At 43.9% G+C, this 26,011-nt stretch overlaps 1 protein-coding gene across 2 annotated transcripts in view; it reads right to left on the reverse strand.

The window, feature by feature from the left end:
• MTHFD1 (methylenetetrahydrofolate dehydrogenase, cyclohydrolase and formyltetrahydrofolate synthetase 1) overlaps positions 1-23,620 on the reverse strand; it is a 65,509-nt gene extending 41,889 nt beyond the window's left edge. For both annotated transcript variants that reach the window (XM_034993172.1, XM_034993171.1), the window contains exons 1-4: positions 23,474-23,620; positions 7,641-7,725; positions 886-945; positions 403-456 (exon numbers count right to left, since the gene is read on the reverse strand). In XM_034993172.1, coding sequence (XP_034849063.1) covers positions 403-456; positions 886-945; positions 7,641-7,725; positions 23,474-23,514 — 240 coding nt within the window. In that variant the 5' untranslated portion in view covers positions 23,515-23,620. The remainder of the gene's footprint in view (positions 1-402; positions 457-885; positions 946-7,640; positions 7,726-23,473) is intronic.
• Between the last annotated feature and the right edge of the window lie 2,391 nt (positions 23,621-26,011).

Below are 26,011 nucleotides of genomic sequence, written 5' to 3' on the forward strand. Positions count from 1 at the left end.
GAGCAGGGAGCCCGATGCGGGGCTCGATCCCAGGACCCTGGGATCATGACCTGAGCCGAAGGCAGTCGCTCAACCGACTGAGCCACCCAGGCGCCCTCCATATTTGTTTTTTAAAGGCAAATAGCTACAGGCCCAGGATCAGTTTTTAATGAACACTGCAGGGGATTTGAAGCACTTGATGCTGAGATCACGCGCTGAGTACGAGGCGGCCATACCCTAGGATGGCACCATTTACTCTGTGGGTGTTTGCAAAGATTTTCCAGAGGCAGAGTCTGTGAAGAAAGAATTTCCTCAAGGTCCTTCCCATGGTGAATGTACCAATCCCTAAGATTCCACTAACCCAAAAGCCAGACAGGAACGCACTTTAGCTGTCCTCTTAACAACCAATCTATCACAGCTCACCTCAGATTCTGTGGCAGTTCTTGGTAACTTAATGTGCGTGGCTTTGATCCCAATCTGCAAAAATGAACATTTAAAACAGGTCAGTGGCAAGAGCACATGAGACATGGGCCCATTTCTTTTAACCAAGATTACTAAATCAAATCAGGTGGCCTTAGTCACCATTTCAGCCTCGTATGTTCTGAAGAATGAGTCTCTCACTTTGACCCATTCATCCTTGTTCACTGTCACCACTGCACTCTAGCAATTTCATGTCCACTCTCCCTGCTCTTCGGGAAGTCTGTGGATCACTGATTAGAAAACATTCAAGTGCAAACCAGAGACTGCAGCTTAAGTCCTGCATTTCTGACTTGCAAAATTGAGAAACTCAAGTCTGTGGTGGCCAGTGACAGTTTTTACAGGGAGGGGTGTAAAGGACAAGGGGTCACCGACAAGAGCTGGGTGGGGGGGGAATGGGGGTGATGGCGCAGCTGTTCCGGGTTTTACCTCTTCAGCAGCCTTCAGCTTCACATTTATATAAAGATTAGAATCATCTCTGTCGCCAACCTAGAATAATAAATACATGTAAATCAGATGATCAAAGAAAGGCAAAGTGTACAGAAAAGCTTCTAAAAATTTAGTTTTGATAAAAGGAATGTTTAATCATGAGACTCTTGTTGCAGAGACCTTTATAGGAGAATAGGAGAATGTTGGGGCAGAATAGAGATGTGAACACAGGTGGTGTTACCAATCCCTCCCCAAACAAGGCCCACCCGATTCCCACTGAAAAAGCCACAAGAAAAAAAAAAGTAGGGGACATATGCATCTGCCTTGGAAACTGAGCGAAGGTGCCACAGGCCTGCCTGAAACATGCGGAATTTGTCTGCCTTTGAGCCGACATAACAGAACAGAGCACGGAGGGCTGAACTGTCATCGGGCAAGAAAAACACCATGGCTGTGGGAGCCAGGAACACCCAGAGGGTATATTCTGCACCCTCTCTCCCACCCCCAGGGGCAGTGGAAAGTTCTCTTGCCCAGCTATACAGAGAGGAGAAACCAGCTGGGGTGGAACTAATCCTAGCTTACACGGAAGAGACCCCTGTGCAAGGCAAAGGGCTATGTGCTGCCCTCAGGAGAGAGAGGAAGGCATGGCGCACAGGCAAGTCCTCTGAACCACCATGCTGCATCTCACTATGTTCCCTCAGTGTCTTTCATCATGAACATATATTTGTAAGTTTTCACTTGTAATCATCTATCTGTAAAATGTTATTTTACAGATATTTTCCACGTTCCCGTGATCGACGGAAGTTTGGTTTCTCGTGGAACTGCAGAGGGGAAAAACAGTAGGCCCGCTGATACCACAGACAACCGACGCCGGACTCCTTTCAACAGGACAACCACAGAGAAAGAAGCTGGCCTTAGGAACAGAGTATTTCCAGTCCCTGTCACGTTTCTGCTGTCCCTGGAAGCTCTCTTGAGGGTCCCAGAACCCGGCCTTACGCTTAGCTTCAGCTGTCCTTTATACAGATAGTTCTCAGTTTCGCTTGTGCTCGTCTGAATTTCAAGAATCAGAGGAAGCCTTTCAAGGGAATTTGATTTTTTATGGGCTACCTGCACCTCCGTGCATTAGCTCCTTCCTGTGGGGAATTGCTAGAATTTCGGAGACTCTCATATTTGTTCCTCGGTCATTTCCTCTGTGTGCTCCTTGTCACTACCACCCAGCCCTCCTGGATTCAGTTATCACATGTGAGACACTCTGGGATTCTTAGATCTGAGGAGGAAAGGAGGTGGTTCCAAACACAATAGTACTGGGCGCCTAGGTGGCTCAGTTGGTTAAGCGACTGCCTTCGGCTCAGGTCATGATCCTGGAGTCCCGGAATCGAGTCCCGCATCGGGCTCCCTGCTCGGCGGGGAGCCTGCTTCTCCCTCTGACCCTCCCCCCTCTCATGTGCTCTTGCTCTCAAATATAAATAAATTAAAAAAAAAACCTTAAAAAAAAAACAAAACAAAAACAAATACAACAGTACTGTTCTTCACATTTTCATTAAGATTTATAACTACAATGAGTTATTTCAACTTAACTCTGAGATTAAATGGTTCGACTGCTCACGGCCAGTCCTTTTTAAACCACAACTTCTCTGTTTTATAGTTTATCTTCCTACATCCCCCCAGGTAGCTGAAATGCAACTTTAAGTCACTTTCCCAGAAAAGGTATGTGGGCATCTTTCTGAATCTACGTGTATCTGAAAATACTTTTTCTGCTGTTTTTGCCCTTGACAGGATTCACTTGGCTGAATCTGGAGTCACGACATTTTCCTTCAGAGATGCTATCTTCGGCATCTAGTGTGACAGAAGAGAAGTCTCAAGTCTTTTGTTGTGGTTCTTTTATAGGTAACTGTTTTCTTTCTTCTGTTTCTTCTTTCTTTCTTCTGTTGTCTGCATGTTTCCGGAAGAATTTTTCTAAAACTCCAAAACCAGGGGCGCCTGGCTGGCTCAGCTGGTGGAGTGTGCGACTCTTGATCTACAGGTTGTAAATTTGAGCCCCACATAGCGTGTAGAGATTACTTAAAACTAAAATCTTGGGGCGCCTGGGTGGCTCAGTCGGTTAAGCGACTGCCTTCGGCTCAGGTCATGATCCCGGAGTTCCGGGATCGAGTCCAGCATCGGGCTCCCTGCTCAGCGAGGAGCCTGCTTCTCCCTCTGACCCTCCCCCACTCATGTACTCTCTCTCTCTCTCATTCTCGCTCTCTCAAAATAAATAAATAAATCTTTAAAAAAAAAAAAAAAACTAAAATCTTAAAAAAAACCCAAACAAACCATAAACTCCAAAACTGCGACCAGTTTTAAAAAGAAAGTGTAATAGTTTTAGTTATAAGCATACATCAAAGTTTTATTATAATCCTAATGCAAAGGAAAAGACCTCTTAAAAGCCAATCCAAAGACTCTCAGTATGGACATTTTATTTTTTTAATTTTTTTTTTAATTTTTAAAATTTATTTACTTGAGAGAGAGAGAGAGGGAGACAGAGACCACAGAGGAAGAGGGAGAAGCAGGCTTCCCGCTGAGCAGAGAACCTGACACAGGCTCAATCCCAGGACCTGGAGATCATGACCTGAGCCCAAGGCAGATGCTTAACCGACTGAGCCACCCGGGTGCCCCAGTATGGACATTTTGTAGGGGAAAATGGTTATACAATCATTGATAGACTAGAGACTAGATGCAGAAAGAATGTTTAGTTGAGAACAGTAGATTCTTGACTGACAGTCAAGTGAGTAGGTGGAAGACTGGTTTCTGAGAACAAATCTTAATCCTATCAGTTTATCAAGAAAATCACTGAAACATTTTATCAGTAATGCTAACTTCTTCCTTGAAAAAGATGAATTATATTATTCTAAAAAAGTCCTATCCCTGAACAAGTTAGGGACTTTTACTTTTTAGAGGTGGGGAGAGAGAGGGAGAAAGAATCTTAACGCAGGCTCCACGCTCAGGGCAGAGCCCAATGCGGGGCTCGATCCCATGGCCCTGAGGTCATGAACCAAAATCAAGAGTTGGACGCTTAACCAACTGAGCCACCCAGGTGCCTCAAGACTTTTTTTTTTTTTTTTTAACACCAAGAGTCTGCAAACTATTTGTACAGGGTAAGACAATATATATTTTAGCTTTTGGAGGCCACATAATCTATCATATATTCTTCTGCTTCATTTTTACCCTTTCCAACCTGGACAGCATTTGGATATGGGCCACAATTAACTAATCCCTGTTTTTTGGCTTTTTTTTAAAGATTTTATTTATTTTATTTTGAGAGAAAGAGAGCGAGCCAGTGTGAGCAGGGAGAGGGAGAGGGGCAGAGGGGGAGGGAGAGATCCTGTACATATTGTCATTCCTTCTATAAAGGATGGCGTGGGTGTAGTTGGATGGATTATGACCAGTCCTGCAGTTGTAGCTAGAAAGACAGACTGGAAGTGTCCAGGTCAGAAGCCTAAAACCTGTAAGCAGGTGACTGTAGTGGCCCCAGAGGGTGGGAGCAGTAGAAACTGAAAGGAGGGAACACATTCCAAGAGCTTATGAGAGGCACAGTCAATAGCATGGTATTCACTAAGGGGTCTTAAGGGACTGAGGGACAGAAATCCTAAAGAGAAGAGCTTGGGTTTCTGGCTGAGTGTGTGGGAAGTGGTGTCAGTCACCAGGGGGGGATAAACAAGAGGTCTGAGGCAGCAAGGATGTGATTCCAACATAACGTGTAGGCCTTGCATTGTGGAAAGATGTTGAATCTGGTGCTAAAGCGCAAGATTAAAATATTCTACCCCTGTTTTATTGGCAAGGACACAGGAGACAAGCTGCAGAACAGTGTTTATGTCATGAAAACACTTGCAATCAATAAATTTAAAATACAAGTTTGGAAGTCAATCTTAAAAACGGAAAAAAATCGCAATATTGCTAAAATTGAAATTATTTTGGATCCTTTCTGAAACCTTCTGAAAGGTTTACAGAAATAAAGTTCTTGCCTTTTACTCTTTTACTCTACTCACATTTACTCTTTCTACAACAAACGATTTACAAGAATAAACCAAGAAATAACTGGTCTCCCAGATGTACCAAGTGAACCCCCACAACATATACCTTTGATTCCCATTAATTTGCAAAAAAAGGAAAAAACCCCACCACAGCAGAGAACACACCAGGCAGAACCACAGGCCTTCTGTGCTTTTCTTCTCAGCTAAGGCCTCTTAGATAATGAACAGCTATAGGGGAAATATTTAAGAACTATTCACTCTGAAGTTCTTGATGAACACAGTACAGAAACTTAGCAAGGGATTAAATGATAACACATGGAGGCACACACACACACAGAAATGTGAATTGAGGAAGCAGGCATCTCTGAAGGGCATTTTAAATGAAAGTTATCAGTCTCCTGTCATCCAAGTCAACCCTTCAAATGTGCATCTGTCCGTCTGTCCATACAACAAACCCTTTGTTGAATGCCTCCTACGAGATGAATCAGGAGCTCAGGCAAGAAACCCTGGAGAGGGGCCTAAATCTCCCAGGCAGCTGGGAGAACTGGATGAGCTCACTTAGGGAAAGAACAGGTGGAAAAGAGGCTTCATGGCTGGGCCCTGGGGCATTCAAATGCTTTAGGTATCAGGAAAATGAGGAACAGTAAGCAAAGAAGATTAGAAAAGGAAGGGAAATGAGAGATGTCCTAGAAACCAAGAGTCTAGAATTCCAAAGAAACCCAGGTTTAGAAGCTACTGACCTAGAGCTGGTATTGAGAGCCAGGTTAAATTACCAGAGTTGGGGCAATGGTTCCTAAACCACGGTTCACACACTCTTGGGGGGAACCCCAAGACCCTTTCAGAAGCTCTGCGAGTGCCAGACTATTTTATCATGATACTCTGATGTCATCTGCCTTTTTCACTGCAGGATGACATCTGTATTAATTCTGCACAGGTAATGGTGGGTAAGACTGCCGGCGACTTAGCACAAATCAAGGCAGTGGCACCAAACGATACTAGTCACGCCACACACCCTCCATAAAAACAGATGCCAAGGGCACCTGGGTGGCTCAGTTGGTTAAGCGACTGCCTTTGGCTCGGGTCATGATCCCGGAGTCCCGGGATCGAGTCCCGCATCGGGCTCCCTGCTCAGCGGGGAGTCTGCTTCTCCCTCTGACCCTCCCCCCCCCTCATGCTCTCTCTCTCGTTCTCTAAAAAAAAGAAAAAAAAAGAAAAAAAAAACAGATGCCAATTTCACTTAGAAGTGCTCTTGATGGGGGCGCCTGGGTGGCTCAGCAGGTCCCACGTGGGACTCCCTGCTCAGCAGGGAGTCTGCTTCTCCCTCTGCCTCTGTGTGTGCTCGCTCGCTCTTGTTCTCTCTCAAATAAATAAATAAAATCTTAAAAAAAAAAAAAAAAGAAGTGCTCTTGACGAAGCAGTAAAACTGTTTCATTTTATGAGACCTGAGCCCTTGCATCCATGTCGTCTTAATACCCTGTGTCGAGAACTGGGAAGCATTTGTAAAGCACTTGCGTCCCACACAGAGGTGGTTGTCACCAGGAAAAGCCTGTGCTTTTTGGCCTTGCAAGCAGAACTGCCGCATTTTTTAAATGGAACACTATCTTTACTTGAAAAAACTGACAATGATTATTCACGCTTGAATATTTGGCAAATATTTTCTCAAAATTGGACAAAGTGAGCCTGCTATTTCAAGGAAAACGGCTAACAGTATTTGTTGCCAGTGGCAAAATCTGAGCTTTCAAGTGAAAATCAGAACTTTCTTATCCACTCCTGTGAGCTTGATAAACTTCTCAATAATTACAAACTTTTCCTGAGAAGTTTGTTGGCAATATTAACGCTTGTGATTTTCTTATATTGCATAATGAAATGTGTTAACATTTGAAAGATCTGCATAATTCAGTGAGCCATTATTTTCCAAATGAGAAATGAAGGACAAAACAAACCAAGCATGGGTAAATATCCATTCAAGCTGCAACATAATACAATGGATTTTGATGTAACCAAGCAGGAAAGTTCACTGACAAACACTTTTAAATTCCACACTGCAACTAACCTGTAAAACTTACAAAGTCCTGTTGTAATAACAAAGAAAAACAGCCACACTTATCTGGGAAGACGACTAAAAACAGCCTTCCCTTTTACAACTATACATTTACAGGAGACCAGATTTTCTTCATATATTTCACTCAAGCTAACGTGTAGCAAAAGGCTCAAGGCGGCAGCAGACAGGAATCCAGCCGTCTTCTATTAAGCCAGATAGTATAGCATTTTTGCAAAAATGTAAAATAATGTCCCTCTTCTCACTGCATTTTGTTTTTTAAAAGTTATTTTTTTTTCATAAGAATGTTACTTACGCTAACATATAATAAACTTACTACTGGCATTTTTAAATGTATAAATATTTAAAAACTTCTTTTAACTTCTAATACAGTAAATATCAATGGTAAATCCATATAAACAAAAGCTCTTTAAGGTCTTAAATTTTGAAAAGGGTTAAGCAGTCCTAAAACCCAAAGGTCAAGAGACATTGGACTAGGGAAAAGGTACCCACAGAGAATAGCTGAGGGCCAGGACACACCAACATCTACAAGTTGAGCTGAAGAGGGGTGGCCTGCAGAGAGAACATGAAAGGAGGTTTCATGGAAAACAAAACAAAACAAAAGGAGAGATGTGAAGTGCTTGGTGTCTTAAGTGCTACTGAGAGGTTTGGAGAGGAAGATACTAGTGGAAATAACACGATCACAATACCTGTAAAATTGCCAGGCCTGGTGTAAAACCAGGAAATTGCTCCTTCATCTGAGTGACTTGGTTCTTCAGTGTCTCCCTGATTTGCCTAGAGGAAAAGAAAAGATTGGAATTAACATCGAATGTTTCAAGCACAAATAAGGCATGTGGATTATTACATGTATTTCTCTTTTAAATTCAAAACATCTTCACTGAATACGCATTATCTGATATAGTATGTACCATGAATTTCCCATCCATTCTCCAGGACTCAAGTAGACATGGATCCTTTCTAACTCCTAATGACACTGACTGGGCCATGAGGTATGGGGACAGTTATTTTAAAACATTTTAGTTATCAGAGAAAGACAATTATCATATGATCTCACTGATATGTGGAATTTAAGAAATAAGGCAGAGGATCACAGGGGAAGAGAGGAAAAAATAAGATGAAACCAGAGAGGGAGACAAACCATAAGAGACTCTAAATCTTAGGAAATAAACTGAGGGTTGCTGGAGTGGAGGGGGGTGGGGAGATGGGGTGGCTGGGTGATGGACATTGGGGAGGGTATGTGGTGTAATGAGCTCTGGGTGTTATATAAGACTGATGAATCACAGACCTGTACCCCTGAAACAAATAATACATTATATGTTAATTAACTGAATTTAAATTAAAAAAAAAAAGAAAACATTTTAGTTGTTGGCATTCAAAATCACACAGTGAACAAATGAAAACTTGAACCAGCACTTCTAGAAGACTGCTAATCCTCATCTTTTTCAGCATTTCCTCTCCCCAGATGCTATATGAAAAAATTTTGCAGTAAAGAACTAGAGCTCAAACCCACTCAACCTTCCCTGGTAAGATGATCACAGGGTATCCACATAAGGCTGAATGATAATCAATGAATCCCACTCCAAAGTCAGTATGAATTTATAAATTATATTCTAATTCACAAAAGAATTTTCCTTACAAAAGAATTTAACACAAGGTCAAAAGTATAACCTCTCAGGGCGCCTGGGTGGCTCAGTCATTAAGAGTCTGCCTTCGGCTCAAGTCGTGCTCCCAGGGTCCTGGGATCGAGTCCTGCATCGGGCTCCCTGCTCGGCGGGAAGCCTACTTCTCCCTCTCCCGCTCCCGCTCCCCCTGCTTGCGTTCCCTCTCTCACAGTCTCTCTCTGTCAAATAAATAATAAAACCTTAAAAAAAAAAAGTATAACCTCTCATGAAACAACATGAAACTTCTCAACAATACAACAGGACATCAAGTAAATTAAATTACATCCCTAAGTAAATATTCAAAATAGTCCCACTTTGCCCAGTTATGATACAGTCATGAACTTGAACAGGATCTGTCTCTGGTGAAGGACCATTTTTGTCATTTGCCTTTCTTCATCTTAACCACTACTACAGACATTAGCAAACATCTCTTCCCTCTTTCTAATGTGGTTACTCCCTGATCCAGTTCTCCACACTTTACAATCCACTGACATAAATAGGCACAGGTGTTACAAGAAATAGATTATTTGGATTAGCCTCATCAATGGTAAGAATGTTGAATGATACAAGAAGTCATACTTAAGAGTTCAAAGCTGTATTTCTAGCTAGTGACCTTATTTTTAAAAATCAATTGTTATCAATTATCCTATACAACAGTACAGTTCAAAAGAATGAACAGACTGTTGGATTTTGTTTCACTGGGATATGACCTGAACAGAGGCCACAGCACTGCTCTGACACAAGAGAACAGGAAATACTGGAGCCAACATCTTCCCTGGCCTGCCACTGAAATGCCCCAGCAGTTCCAGTCTCGGCTGCTTCCCCTGCTTGACTGGATGGAGTGCTGGGCTACTCCTGGCTGCTGCATTGGGAACAGACTATAGGGGGAAAGGTGAGAATCAGGGACACAGGCAAGAAGTTATTCAAATTGCAAAGGCCTAGACACAGGTTCCTACTGGTTCTCCTTTAATGCTCCCAACCCACGCAAAATTTGCTGGGGGTGGGGAAAGCATCTCTAGGCACAATGTAAGACAATAACCAGGAACAGCAAAAACGGCTCGATACAGCCGTGGTAAAAATCCAGCAGTTCAGGTTTCTCTACTTCGCTTTTCAGAAAGACCTATGTTAGTACCTGTTCTCACTAACCGAAAGGAATCCAGAGGATTTTCCCTTTTATGAAAAAAGGGAAAAAAGCAAAAATAGCATTCAGTGTTTGTTTTGCAGCAAGGCCTTACAGAGGCACTATTTTGTGCATCTATTAGCGAGATGCGTCCTAAGGTATTAGAAAAGCCTAAGCAAGGTTATTTTTTGGGTCTGGGAAGGCTCAAAAAGTTTCCATATAAATTAATGGTAACTGCTTCTTCGCTCTGTGCCACTTTGGCTTGTGAAAGGTTTCATAGGAACGTTGTACTTTCGAATCGTGGGGGAAACCTGTATCTGAGATTCTCAATAATGTTGGTAACCGAGGGAGGAGAGGCTTTCCTCTTCCCAAAGATATAGAAATGGGCTCTGAGCAGTCCTGTGGCTTTCTGAGAGCCAACTGGCTGAAAAAAACAGCAAGTGCAAAGGCCCTGAGCAGGTAAATGAGGTCCCAGGAGAAGCAGTAACCAGATCAGGTAGACCGAGGTAGCCTGTCTTTTACTGTGTATGTGATGGGAAGCCATGAGAAGACTTGAAACATGGCTGATGTGATAGGACCTTAGCATTTCTAAAGGATTATTCCGGTTGCTGACATGATAGGACTTAACATTTCTAAAGGATTACTCCTGGCTGCTGAATTGGGAACAGACTATAGGGAGAAAGGTAAGAATCAGGGACACAAGCAAGAAGTTATTCAAAGTGCAAAAATCCAGGCCAGAGGTGATGGTGGCTTGGACTACTGTATCTATGGTATGCTGGCAAGAAGTGGTTAGATTCTAGATGTATTAACATGAAGCACAGAGAAAATGCCAGGGCTACAGATGACTCTGAGGTTTGGGGGGTTGTAAAATAGAGTTGGAAGGACTGATGACCTTTATTTCCAAATATTTGACCACAAATATTTTAAGGCATAGAGCAGATTTCATACTGATACTATGAATTTATTTACCAAATCTTATAAGGTTTCTAGAATAATGACCATCCAAGACCTGAAAAAGTGAGTCTCAGGACAACTAAAAATAATACTTTTACCCAGCAGGTAGCAAGCTGTGAGAAGCCAGTACTACAAGGGGGTATAGGTGGAAAATATTTCAGCCCAGTAGGTTAAGAGCAAAGAACAAAATGTTCTGTGTTTTCTTTAAGATTTATTTATTCATTTGAGAGAGAGCGAGCGAGCAAGCTAGCAAGGGGACGGGGAGAGGGAGAATCTCAAGCAGACTATGTGTGGGGCTCAATCCCCAACCCCTGAGATCATGACTTGAGCCGAAACCAAGAGTCAGATGCTTAACCAACTAAGCCGCCCAGGTGCCCCCAAATGTTCTGGGTTTTCTGTGCTATAATTTAAATGGGTCTAAGTATGCAAATTTTTTTCTAAAAAAGATCATAGGTTGAGATCAGTTACACTGACTCCCTTAAACTTTTTCTAAGAAGCAGGATTGTTTTTGAAGTTGCATTAGCAGGGATATTCTTCCAACTAGAAAGATTTGTTTAAAAGCTAACACATAGGCCTCTTTATGAGACATGATCAGAATAGCAATGAAACATTTAAAAATGTACAGAAACCACAATCAACAAGAATCAGAACACTAAAGTAACAGGCAGAAAGTTTTCTGCTCTAGCAAGGAAAAAAAATCAAGACAGTTGAATTAGGTCTCCATGGTCCCTTAAAAATTTTTCCCTGCCTTGGTTTTCTGGGATGGCTACTAACTGAAGAACTCAAATGAAAAGTGGAATAACAAAAGCCAAGTGTCAAGCATGCCTGAAGCTAAGAAACTATGAAAGACATACACCGAGAGAAAAGTTAACACTCCTTCCCTCATCGACCTTTCTTCTAGGGTCAGACAGCTGTGATGAGTTAAATGGTAGAAAACTCTTCAGTTTTTATAGTTCCTTATTTCCAGTAGTTAAAATGCTAGAACAATTTCTGAATCACTGAAACCCCCTAAATCAGTAGAAACTTCCTTGAGTTGCAGATGTCTTGATTTCTAGCCATGGCCCATGAGTCACACTATCCTGGTAAAGATTCTGGGGCAAAGTGAGGCAGAAATAGGCACTTGGAAAGACTCCCTTGATCCCTGAATAGCAGACCTCTGAATGCCAGAGTCTTACCATCCTGCATCAACATTCTCTAAAACCTAAGGGAAGATCTATCTCAATCTCAATGTAGGAGAAATCTGTACTAGAGTGCCAGTGAATGTGGTGAGACAAAGTAGCAATAAACCATTAGTCTCTGGTCCTGTTAGACTGATACCAGTAAAATAATCATGGCCAATTAGATACAGACACAGATGCAGTTTTAACTAAGTCGCTACTGGCATCTAGTGGGTAGAGGCCAGAGACGCAACTAAATATCCTACAATGCACAAGAGAGCAAACGGTGATCTAGCCCAAATGTTAATGGCATCCAAGGTTGAGAAGCACTGCTATTGGCCAATAAAATGCAATGTTTGGGGTTATCTTTTTTTTTTTCCTAACAGGCGAAAATCAAGGTAGAAATCATTTCTATTTCAAACTGTCAAAATGTGTTCAAATCTCTACAGACAAGAGTCATGTGCATTACTATTGGTTTTCTCCAAGTCAACTTCTGTCACATACAGTTGTAGAAGAGCCTAATCAATAAAAGTTGAAGGTGCACATCCCTATAGAATCACATTACCCCCAAAGAGTCCTAATACCCTTAAATAGTCACCCAGATCTCTTTTGCCCAAAATCTTATACAATTATTCCTGAAAAGTCCACTACAAATTACAACTCATTCTTTAACATGACGGCTCATTTTCAAATTTGGGACATTTTATGACTGAGGAAAAAAAAGCACTGCTAAAATAACCCAACAGGTACTTGAATCAACAGAGCTGTAGGTGGAAAAAGGAAGCAGTAGAGGGTATTTAACCAATTGACTAAGAAATCTACATGCTGAAAATAAAGCTGCCTCAGTTAACACTGAAATGTAGCACAAGCTTAGAGTAATTCTCAAATGATTCTCAAAGATACACAGAATAGGGGCGCCTGGGTGGCTCAGTCGTTAAGCGTCTGCCTTCGGCTCAGGTCATGATCCCGGGGTCCTGGAATCGAGCCCCGCATCGGGCTCCCTGCTCCGCGGGAAGCCTGCTTCTCCCTCTCCCATTCCCCCTGCTTGTGTTCCCTCTCTCGCTGTGTCTCTCTCTGTCAAATAAATAAATAAAATCTTTAAGGGAAAAAAAAAAAAGATACACAGAATAAGCTTTTAGTAACTGATCAGAGAAAAAGGAAGGACATTCATCTTCAGTATGTAGGGCTTTCCTAAAGGACACACATTTCTTTTGCTTCTTCCCCCAAGAAATAGATTATTGTTGTAAGATTTTAACAGTGTGGTACAACACAAATGTTTTATTTGCTTTATTTTCATGTTGTTCATTTGTCGTTTTATTTCATTTGTCTGTAACAACTTTTATACTGCTAAAAAATACTTCAGATTTTTTTTAAAAACCACGTAGTTCCTTGTAAAATCCATTGTGATTATGAGGCCACCTAGTGTTCCAAGAAATACATATATTTCAAATTCCTAGTTAAGTCATATTTAAAGACTAAATTACCTTCTTTCAAAAACTGATTGTTTTCACTGCTACATGACATAATAGTAACAGCTACATTATATCAGTATACACAACAGTCAACTAATATCAGTACTTTCCTTCATTATGTTGAAGAATATTTAAAATAAGAATTATAGGGCGCCTGGGTGGCTCAGTTGGTTAAGCGAATGCCTTCGGCTCAGGTCATGATCCTGGAGTCCCTGGATCGAGTCCCGCATCGGGCTCCCTGCTCGGCAGGGAGTCTGCTTCTCCCTCTGACCCTCCCCCCCCCCTCATGTGCTCTCTCTCATTCTCTCTCTCACAAATAAATAAATAAAATCTTAAAAATAAATAAATAAAATAAAATAAAATAAGAATTATAATTAATGTAAATATATACTAAACTTGACAGGTACCTCAAATAGATATTTGAAAGCTTAATGTGAATCTATTTTATGCTCCAATAAAAATTTATAATGTAAAATTCTTGCACCCAATTCTCTCAAACTCTCAAAGACCTAAGCAAGGTAAATTGCCTGGTATTTATGACATGAATATGGCTAAATGGTATAAATTTCTAATGAATCTGCTAATTCCCAGTGAGCGTACAGGTCATCCATATACACAATCCTAAAATAACTACTTACCTTAAGTTTCTAGATCAGGGTTTATCAGTCTAGCACTGCTGACATTTGGGCCAGATATGCTTTGTTGGGGGGCGGGGGGGTCTCTTCTGTACATTGTAGGATGTTTAGTAGGAGCATCCCTGGCTCCTACCTCTTGATGCCACTAACACACAGCCACTCCCCATACGACAACCAAAAATGTCTCCTAACACATCCAAATGCGCCCTGGGGTGGAGAAAAGGACAAAACTGGCCCCATTTGAGAACCACTGATCTAGAAGGAACAAATGGAGCTGGGAAACTAGGTTGAACCGATCAAGAAAAGTTTCATAAAAGGTAGGAATCTAAAAGTGGATTAAAAGTGCATTAGAGAGGGGCGCCTGGGTGGCTCAGTCGTTAAGCGTCTGCCTTCGGCTCAGGTCATGATCCCAGGGTCCTGGGATCGAGCCCCACGTCGGGCTCCCTGCTCAGCGGGAAGCCTGCTTCTCCCTCTCCCACTCCCCCTGCTGTGTTCCCGCTCTCGCTGTGTCTCTGTCAAATGAATAAATAAAATCTTTAAAAAATAAAAAAATTTAAAAAAAAAGTGCATTAGAGAAAGGTCACAAAGAGACCTTTTTGAGAGTTCAGAGGTGAATGAGTTCAGGTGAATAGAGTCAGAGTTCAGGTGAATACAACCAGGTGTGGTAGGATTCCTGAACAATGCAGTCCCACCTCCATCTCCCCTCATATGGGAGAGAGGGCAGCTTCTACTCCGATCCAACAAATTGGTGACATTAAGAGTAGAGAGTACAGCATTGCTAAGCTTCCATCTCCTTTCAAAAAGTCAGGCATCCAGATTTGGGAGTATAATTACACACATAAATGTGTTGGGAAGTAATCTAATTTTTAAAAATAACTGTAAGCCCAACAAAACATATAACTATATTTGGCCTCTAGGCCACCATTTTGTAAGCATTAGTTGGTAGCAAGTTATGAGACATCACAGGATGATAGCCCCAAGTATGAGGATCTGTAAGTGAGAGCCGAACACCCAGAATTAGTCTCACTATTAACCACAGATCTGGCCATCAGAGCTGATGATGGCCCCAAGTCCCAAGCAGTCCTCTGGATCATCATCCAAGGGGAATGTGGAAAGAAGGTGGCAGACTGGGGGCCTCCACTTGGAGGGGAAGAGCAGGCTAAGAGCTCTTATCTGAGAAAAGCCTCACCTGAGCTTTCTGCTTTTAGAGAAGGCTAAAGGAAAACCTTGGGTAAAAAGGGCTTAGGTCTAAAAGGCTGCTTACTAAAATAAACAGGGACTAGTAGTTGGGTACCAAAATGAAAGACCGTTTATCATGTTAAGTCAGTGAAGATAAATTTCTTACAGGCTCTGGCAAAACCTTTTACAGAAACACTCCCTTATTTCCTCATACTCCTCAAGCACCAGCAACTCAAAGCTGTACCTCTCCTACCCAGGCTCCAGGGGAAGAGCTTTTCATCAAGGGGGCAAAGAAAAAAAGCTTAGCTACAAAGCAAGAAGGTTTGCCTTATCTACAACCTTGAAAATGACTTTCTGAAGAGAAGCAGTTTGGAAACCTTCCAAACAGATTACTTAGTCCATTCATCTAACAGGAAGAGCCAAATCCAGTGGATACAAGCTTGCAATTCCTTTTAGCAAGCAAGCGACAAGCCCTTGGCAAGGCAGGAGAAGGCACTATAGAGTCCCTGCCACCAGCCTTCTAACTCCTGGTCACGTTAGTCCTTCTGGCGAGGTGGCCCAGGTGGCTGAGGGATCCTGCCTGTGGCCCTGTTAGCCACTCACTCCTTCAAACTCATGGATTTATAGGGTGCCAGGAGACACCTTATGGGAAAGTAGCAGGGGGAGCAAACTGCACGGCGCAGGGGTGCTTGGGGCTTTCTGCACTGTGGATCAGATGTCAGAGAATCGGTCACGACTACAGTAGCACACAGGCATGTTCCCTGTGTGCTTTGAATCCTCTCCACAACGCCAGGATATAAACATGGCTATCGCCACCCCCCACAGTATGGAACAGGAAAGTGAGGCTGACTGACTTGCCCTGGCCACACAAAGCCTTCATCTCCACCCTGCCCAGCCCCTACCAGGGTCAATGAAAGGGGAGGGAGCCTTTAATCCTCTGCTCCAGGGACCCTCCTCCATGTTAGGCCAGGCTGATAATCCTTCTTCCAGAAGATTTTTTTTTTTAATAAAGATTTTATTTATTTATTTGACAGAGAGAGACACAGTGAGAGAGGGAACACAAGCAGGGGGAGCGGGAGAGGGAGAAGCAGGCTTCCCACGGAGCAGGGAGCCCGATGTGGGGCTCAATCCCAGGACCCTGGGATCATGATCTGAGCCGAAGGCAGACGCTTAACGACTGAGCCACCCAGGCGCCCCATTCCTGAGGATTCTTCATGCAAATGGAGATACACTGGGGACAACACACACCCCTACTCAAAGCCCCACTGTCCAAATCCCAAGCTGCCTGACGCCAACCTTCCTGATGGATGAGGACATTTACTCCTGGCCACGTCCTCAGTCAGGACCTTCACTGGTGCTCTGATCATAGAAGTCAGCTGCCAGCTCCAGACTCTGCCAGGGGTAACTATACTCCAGAGCCTGGCTATTTACAACCTCGCACAAGGTCCCACCTGCTCCCCTACAAGGCTCCCAGACTCAAGCCAGCTTGGGCATTCAAGGTTCCAGATAACTTGTGAAAGGCTTGCACTTTGGATCTCATTATAGGCAAATTTTTTTTTAAGCACAGAAGGGTCTACGGGTATTTTATCTACAGGACAAAATAAAAAGCTTATCAACATTTAGTAGCCCTTCCCTGTGATGAGCAAATTCTGCTTCCAGAAAGAGTTCTGGCCCTGGAGCTAAATGTATAGCCATGCATGGTTCCATTTTTATCTGTGACCAGTAGGATAAATTCTAATTTTAAGGTTCAAGGTTGTAAGCCAGCTGCCAAAAATACAGCCTGAATAAATAAAAACACGACTTGTTTACTCAACAGGTACTTCCTAAGGACCAATTCATTAAAACTTACTATGTGCCACGGAATGCTCTACATGCTTTACAAGTAATGACTCACTTAATTTCAACAACCTTATGAATTAGGGGCCATTACTACTCCAACATACAGATGAGGAAACTAAGGCGCTAAGAGGTAAACTAAGTTACCCAGGGATCCCCAGAGAGGGCAGTGTTGTATCTAGCTCTGGGAATACTGCCCGCAGGAACTTTACAGACTTATCCAACCTGCTCTGCTCAATCTACAAAAACTAAGAGCACCTTCTCTCACTGACCTGACAAGCCGCAAACCCCTGTCTCTTCACAACCAGTCTTTCCAGAAAGAAGACTTGACCAAGAAAAATGCCACCAATGGAGGACTCCAGTATAGCAAACAAAGAGAAGGGAAGGGCAAACAAATCACACAAGATTCAGTAGGCCCCACTCTGAAAAGAACACATAGTGAAGAACTGTAATTTCTAGCCTAAAAACCAGACCAGGGTGGTTCTTCCATCTAATTTCCACTCCTTTGAATAATCTCTCTTTTTAAAAAATATTTTATTTATTTATTTGACAGAGAGAGAGAGCGAGCGTGAGCACAAGCACAAATAGGGGAAATGGCAGAGGGAGAGGGAGAAGCAGACTCCCCTCGGAGCAGGCAGCCTGATGCGGGGCTCTATCCCAGGACCCTGGGATCATGACTTGAGCCCAAGGCAGATGCCCAACTGACTGAGTCACCCAGGTGCAGCCCCTATGAATAATCTCTTAGGAGGACACCTCTGTTAAGCCAGGGTGGGCTCTCACCACCAATGACAGTGTACTTCACTCAGCAACTCTGCTCAGTCGGCTTCTCTGGGGCCATCACTGTTGACCCCAAGGCAGTCATTTAATAACCAGTGAGGTCATGGACAGGCTGTGTTTTTAGTCAGGAACTCCCTTCCCCATAACACTGGTAGGCCCCCAGCGCCACCACCTTCAAATATTTGCCTTAAAGTCACTTTTCCGATAAGTATGAGCTTAATTCCCATATTTAAAATTACAATCCCCAGGCGCCTGGGTGGCTCAGTTGGTTGGGCGACTGTCTTCGGCTCAGGTCATGATCCTGGAGTCCCGGGATTGAGTTCCGCATCAGACTCCCTGCTCGGCGGGGAGTCTGCTTCTCCCTCTGACCCTCCTCCCCCTCATGCTCTCTGTCTCTCATTCTCTCTGTCTCAAATAAATAAATAAAATCTTAAAAAAAAAAAAAAAAGTAGGGAATGAAATAAATAAATAAATAAATAAATAAAATAAAATTACAATCCCCCCATGCTTCAGAAATTTCTGTTCCTCTTCCTTACTCTGGTTTTCCCTTTGGCACGTTTCACCATTTCACGTTTTTGTACCTATTTTATTGTCTCCGTCTACCTAAGAGGACGCAAACTCCAGAAGTAGGGTTTTGGGCTACTTTGTTCACTGCCATAGTCTCTAGGCTCTGAAAAGTGCTTGCATACAGAAGACACACAGGTATTTGTTGAAAAAGTGAATAAATACCCAAAATGACACACACTTGCCTCTAAACCTCAGATCTCTCCCAACTGTCAAACTCAGGATACAGTCTTAGAATTCCCCTTAAGGGAGAAATGGGGGTGTTCCTTCCAAAGGGAGATAATTGGGCAACTAGATTTCCCACAGGGTAGAACAGGCAGAGATGGAATCTGGAACGATGAACTCTGTCTAGTCCTAGCTCCAAGGAAGGTACAAAGGAAGAAGAATAAAAGTAGACCAAACTCAAGGATGGTCTTTCTCAGCAGAGTGGGAAGCATGGCAGTGAAAGGAAGACTGTTGCAAAGAAAAGATTAGTTTACAAAATTCCTTTTAGCAAAGTAGTAAGTGCCTGACAGAGTGAAAAACACCATGTACTGGGCGAAGACTTCGTCCCAGCTGAACCTCTGCCATTAACCAGCCTAGTAACCTTTGGCCAAATCACATCACTTTGAGCTGCAGGATGGGATGGACTGAGTGAACTGGGTTTTGGAGAAATTCTGACTGTGGAACTCATGACCTGTCCCACTCTTTCTCCCTCCAAGTAAGAAATTTTACAGTTCAAACACTGTATCAGGGAAGAGACTGCCCAGGGCCCTTGAAGGCTTGCAAAGTGATCCCTAGGGAGGACCAACAGTTGCGGGCAACCAAGAAAGCTGACCTGCAAACTTGGAGAATAGGGGACCCCTTCCCTGGACTCCAGGATCCCTGGTTGCCATGTAAGAAGTTCATTTACCTTTCCCCTCAAGAGTGTCCCTGACCTAGTAAAAGAGGACAGGTGGGGACACCCTGCCCAGAGCCTGCACATGGAGTCCAACCTACTCAAGCTGTAAGAAGTAACTTCTTTTTTTTTTTTTAAAGATTTTATTTATTTGCGAGAGAGAATGAGAGACAGAGAGCACGAGAGGGAGGAGGGTCAGAGGGAGAAGCAGACTCCCCGCTGAGCAGGGAGCCCGATGCGGGACTCGATCCCGGGACTCCAGGATCATGACCTAAGCCGAAGGCAGTCGCTTAACCGACTGAGCCACCCAGGCGCCCTGTAAGAAGTACCTTCTTGTTCAGATTCCCCCAGAGCCATAGCCCAAGAATCAGAAGCCTGTTGCAGCCTCAGCACAAGTTGCTGGGGGTACTGCATGACCCCATGAGCCAAGAAGGCTGTCCCCCCTTCCAAAGCTCCCTCTCTCTGAGGAACTGTGACTAGTACCAGCTCCTGGAGTCAAGCTCTCCATGAAGGTCAAGGTGCCACGGTACAGCAGTCTCTGAGCCATTTTATTAACACATGAAAGAAAGATCTTCTGTAAGTACAAAGAGACCTTAGTCTAAAATTGTGTTAGTAACGGGGCGCCTGGGTGGCCCAGTCGTTAAGCGTCTGCCTTCGGCTCAGCTCATGATCCCAGGGTCCTGGGATCAAGCCCCGCATCGGGCTCTCTGCTTAGCAGGGAGCCTGCTTCTCCCTCTCCCACTCCGCCTGCTTGTGTTCCCTCTCTCACTGTCTCTCTCTGTCAATTAAATAAATAAAATCTTTAAAAAAAATAAAAAAATGAAATTGTGTTAGTAGGAACTAACTGATCGCTTTAAAAGGTAAGCCAAGTCAACTCTGAGCAGGCTGGTGCCCTTCTAGTACCTGGAACAGTCTTTCCCAGAAAATGCTTTCAACCCTTATAACCAAATCACTACCATACTTCAATGATGAGAACTAGATTTACATCTAAGGTTTTAAATAAGTGGTTCTCAACTTTCAGGATGCATTAGAATCACAGAAATGAGCTTTTAAAAGATTTAGGGAATATTTGAATGCAGTGGCTTATTGCTAGCAATTCCAATTAAAACAGTCTGGTGTGGGCACCCAAGCACTGATATTTTTCACAAGTACCCTATGAGACTAAATTGGCAAAACTCTTGGAAAGACTGGCAATTTCTACTAAAACCGATCATACATTTTTGTCCTACTACTCTACAGTTCTACTCTTAGATATGTAACCAACAGAAATGTGTATATGTCCCACCAAAAGACATGTAAAAGAATGCTCACGGGACGCCTGGGTGGCTTAGTCAATTAAGCATCTGACTTCAGCTCAGGTGGTGATTTTGGGGTCCTGGGATCAAGTCCCATGATGGGCTCTCAGCTCAGAGGGCAGTCTGCTTCTCCCTCTCCCTCTGCCCTTCCCCCTGCTCGCACTTTCTCTCATATAAATAAAATCTTAAAAAAAAAAAAAAGAAAAAAGAATGCTCATAGCAGTTACAACTCATACCACCAAAAACTAGAAACTAAATGTCTACGGATGAGTAAATAGTGGCAAATTCATATAGTAGAATACAATACAGCAATAAGAATAAATGAACTACAACTACATGCAATATGAAATAATCTCAGAAACACAATGTTAATTGAATGAAAGAAGCCAGACACAGAAGTCTTTATACTGTACAATGCTATTTATATAAAGTTCAAAGACAGGCATTATTAATCTACAGTATTAGAAGTCAGGATAATGATTACTTTTGTGGGGGTGGTGACTGGAGGATATAGGAAGGAGGGCTTCTGGGGTGCCAATGTCACTTCCTGATCTGGGTTACTCAGGTAAGTTCAGTTGCAAAAAATTCATTGAGTTGCATACTTGTGATAGGCACACTCACTTATGTCTTCATATTTAAATAAAAAATAAATAAAAACAAAAAGCTCCCTGAGTGACTTTAATGCCACCTTAATGTGAGTTCATGTTGAGAACCACTGAAATTGACCTCAAGGCAGCTATCACTGTCAAAAACGATCAATCAGGGCGCCTGGGTGGCTCAGTTGGTTAAGCGACTGCCTTCAGCTCAGGTCATGGTCCCAGGGTCCTGGGATCGAGTCCCACATCGGGCTCCCTGCTCGGCAGGAAGCCTGCTTCTCCCTCTCCCACTTCCCCTGCTTATTGTGTTCCCTCTGTCGCTGTGTCTCTCTCTGTCAAATAAATAAATAAAATCTTAAAAAAAAAAAAAAAGGATCAATCATCCATGTATCCATTAACTCATTTCTAATCATTAACACAGCTAACATGTATTGAACACTTATTATGTGCCAGGAACAATTCTAAATGCTCTTCAGCTAAAAATTCATTCAATTCTCCTAACAACTCAATGGCCTAGGTATTATTTTTATTTTACATCTGAGGAAGTTTTCGTATAGACAGGTTAACTAAATTGCTTAAAGCCACACAACTACTAAGGAGTGAAAGGTTTCTAGGTGTTTGGGATGTAGACATAAACAAGACAATGCATATATTTGCCTTTATGGAGCAAACAAACATATTTAACTTGCTCTCACTCAACAAAACCATATCCCTTGAGCACCTATTCTCAGTGGCCTGCAAGAAAGCAAGCCTAAATTAACTCTTCAGTCTTTTTATTTTTTTAAAGATTTATTTGACAGAGACAGAGACAATGAGAGAGGGAACACAAGCAGGGGGAGTGGGAGAGGGAGAAACAAGCCTCCCGCTGCGCAGGGAGCCCGATGTGGGGCTCGATCCCAGGACCCTGGGATCATGACCTGAGCCAAAGGCAGATGCTTACACGACTGACCCACCCAGGCACCCCTCAAACAGTCTTTTTAAAAGGAAGATTTTTGTTTATTTGTTCGTTTTTCAGATTTTATTTATTTGACAGAGAGAGACACAGCAAGAGAGGGAACACAAGCAGGGGGAGTGGGAGAGGGAGAAGGAGGCTTCCCGCCAAACAAGGAGCTGGATGTGGGGCTCAATCCCAGGACCCTGGGACCATGACCTGAGCTGAAGGCAGATGCTTAACCGACTGAGCCACCCAGGCGCCCCTAAAAGGAAGACTTTATCAGAAAAAGCCACTGGTAAAGGGAGCAGGTTTGACTATAAGCAAACAAAAAGCAAAGTCAAGCAGAAACAATGCAGTTTAGCACAGCACAAGCTGAAAAGCACTCAGATATAAGTATTGTGATTTCTAGTCTAAATGTCTGGAGTTCTTCTTTACCAACGTGATAGATTCACTACCATTTACTGTACATTTCACCTTCTTTGTCCACCATCTTTACCTTCCAGGAAAATCATTTTGCCCCAGGTGGGTTTCACCAACAACAACTCCCTAACACACTCAAAAACCTTTACTCACAGAGTTGGCAAGTTCACAGGACAATTACTATTGCCAATTACTAAGTAACTGGTGAGGTCAACGGTCCCAAGATCAACCTCAGGAGAGTTACACAAGATAAATCCTTCCCTCTTCTACTCTGGTATTTTTCCACTAGTCACCTCCCGGACAAAAAGCAGCAGGGTGTACTTCCTGGGAGTAGGTTTGGCAATCGTGTCCACTAGTTAAGCATTTAGATTTCCTGTAGAGGTAGAACAAACAGAGGTCAAATGCAATAGGGAACAGTCGCAGGACTCAAGAGCCAAATCTGAAAGTAACTCTAGGGCCTGAAGGGAGACAAGATTTTTAGGCATGAAACTGAAAGAAAAGGAAATTTATTACGTTCCACCTCAGCAAATGATGACTCAAGTGTAGTGGGGAAAGCCATGGCTACAAGGAATCCCTCCATCACTAATCAGCCTTATGACCTTGTCAAGCTTTTTCACCTCATTCTTTTCTCCTCACCTCTGAATTACAGGTTGAGGGGTAAACTGCATTAATGAGTTCTGACTACGGAGCTTCAGAGAGTCCCAGCCACACTCTTCTAGCAGAAAGCCGTCAGTAGCTGCATTTTGGGGAGCACAGTCGGGCCGGTTAAGAGTGCTGGTCCAAAACACAATAGCCAGCGGGCCCAGGCACCAGGCAGCCCTTCTAGAAACTCGCGGACTGTGCCCAAGGCCCCATTCTTTGCAGGGAACCGATCTTCAGGTGTGACGGGTTCAATACTATGTCCTCCCTCCCCACGCGGCTGGCCTTACTCTTGCGCTACATGTGTCCCTCCAGCAAAAAAAATGGGAACGTAGGGACCTGCACACTACGTTCAGAACCCTCGCCTGCAGCCCAACATGCTCTAACAACAATGACAGGTGCTTACGCGGAGATCACCTTCCCGTTCAGGATTTCCGCCGGTGCCATGGCCTTTATTAGTCCGCTGCCCACGATGGACACCACCAAAACTGAGGATCCACTAGCTCCAACAGCGCGCGGGACAGCCCAACCCACGTGTTTAGGGACTACTTCCCCCCCCCCCCCCCCCCCCCCCCCCCCCCCCCCCCCTTTTTTGGGCCCCCCCCCCCCCCCCCCCCCCCCCCCGGAGATCTTGCTTCTGCGCCTGCGCCCCTCCCACCCCCGTCCCCGTCGATGTGCGTGCGCAGCCGGAGGACGGAAGGCCTTAATGTAGCGAAGAGCGGCGATTTGGACGTCGGTTGCCGCGGAAAGATGGAGGAACTCGGTGATGAGTGGCTGGCGGAAATGACTGGCTGGTGGAAGAAGCCGTTTCAGATAGCGCCTTCGTGTAGGGCGGGGAACTCGCTGAAGACGGGTCGGGTTTCGATCCCAGCCCTTCGTGGGCGGAGCGGCGGGCGGAGCCGGAGGGGCGATCTCGCGGGAGAACTGTTTCGCGCGCGCGGGAGGGAGGCGTGTCTCCTGGGATCGCTTGGGCTTTGGGAAAAGTGTCGCCCCGGGGAATGAGGGCGCGGCTTCCCTGGGAGAGTTCTGGGCAGGCTCCCGCGCGCAGGACGAGGTTGGGCTCAGGGCTGGCCCGCAGAGTTGAAACCCGCAGGACCTGAGGCGGCTTCTCTCCTGGCGTTCTAACTAACTAGCCGCCCCCGCGCGCTCTCAGACTGGTGTGGGCTCCCACCCCTACTCTGAGTCGGAGGGTCCGGGTGGCGCCCGTCACCGTTTTAAAATCTCGGGTGACGCCTGCTCGGCCAGAGTCGGAGCCGGCGAGGTGTTGTAGGCCTTTCTGAGCTGGGGCGCCGGCGGCTGCAAGTGCCCGGGCGATCTCGGGGTCGGTCAGTGCGGGGAGGGTCGTCAGCCCAGCTAGCCTAGATTTTGTCAGCTCCCCGCGCAGATCTGGGGTTGGAGAGGACGCGGGCCTTATGTAAACTAACCCCGAGCCACCAGCCAAGCAGACACTGCGCCCCCGGCCCCCGCAGGCGTCCACTCTGCATACTGAGATGGGGCGTTTGTCCGCTCTGCTGCAGGAAACAAGCTGCGTTCTTACTGTGTTCAGGCTACAGTCATCCCAGTATAGCTCTGAAGTTATGTTGTACAGGGCACTTTGTTTATTTTCTTTCCCGGTATTATTGAGAGAGAATTAACATAAGGTATGTAAGTTTAAGATATACAATGTGATGATTTGGTACACATTATTATGAAATAATTACAATAAGGTTCGTTAACATCCCCATTCTCTCACATAATTACAGTAGCTTCGTGTGTGGCGGTAACATTTAAGATCTATTCTCTTAACTATTGTTAGTTATAGTTATAGTCACCATGCTGCTGAACATTAGATCCCCAGAACTTCTTTATCTTATACCTGGAAGTTTATACCCTTTAACCAACATCCCTACCCCCAGTGGCAATCACCATTCTATTCTATGAAGTGGGCGTTTTCAGCACATATAGATATCTTACAGTATTTATCTTTCTCTTACTTCACTTCGCGGCCGCCCTCAAGGTCCACGTTATCCTAAAAGGCAGGATTTCCTTTTTCATAGTTGAATAATCTTGTGGCCACGTGGGTGGGTAGGATTGTGTATCACATTCTATCCATTCTTCCTCCCACGGGTACAGGTTGTTTCCATATATTGGTTACTGTAAATAATTCTGTAATGATCATGAGCGTGCAGGTATCTCTTTGAGATAGCGATTTTATTCAGGTCACTTTGGATTTGACCAAACATCTGAGTTTCTTTTATAAACCATGTTTTAGGGTAGCATGTTTCACTAATGGCAGAGCTCATCTTTTGCCCTTTTTCTTTGGGGCGGGAGGGCAGGGGGACTTCTGATAGGTGCTTTTGCCTTATTTCTAAATTCTGAGGATATTTTACAGTAGCCTCGTGTATGGAATTAGAGAATCTCTTTTTTGCTTTATTAACAGTTTTATTGAGGTATAATTTATATGCCATGAAATTCGCCTACTTTAAGTATACAACTGAATGATTTTTAGTATATTTACATACTTGTACAACCACCACCATAGTAGAATTAAAGAATTTTTGATGAATTTTTTTCTGGTAATTTGCACAAGTGGACACATTAGAAACACAGCTTAGTCAACTAATCTTCAATAAAACAGGAAAGAATATCCAATGGAAAAAAGACAGTCTCTTCAACAAATGGTGTTGGGAAAATTGGACAGCCATTTCCTGGGGCTCCTGGGTGGCTCAGTCATTAAGTGTCTGTCTTCGGCTCAGGTCATGATCCCAGAGTCCTGGGATCAAGCCCCTCATCAGGCTCCCTGCTCCATGGGAAGCCTGTTTCTCCCTCTCCCACTCCCCCTGCTTCGCTCTCTTGCTGTGTCTCTCTCTGTCAAATAAATAAATAAAATCTTTAAAAAAAAAAAAAGACTGGGCTATTTCCTTACACCATACACAAAAATAGACTCAAAATGGATGAAAAACAT

The sequence above is a fragment of the Mirounga leonina genome, unplaced genomic scaffold (genome assembly GCF_011800145.1).
Source record: "Mirounga leonina isolate KUSES-001 unplaced genomic scaffold, KU_Mleo_1.0 Mir_82, whole genome shotgun sequence".
NCBI lineage: Eukaryota > Metazoa > Chordata > Mammalia > Carnivora > Phocidae > Mirounga > Mirounga leonina.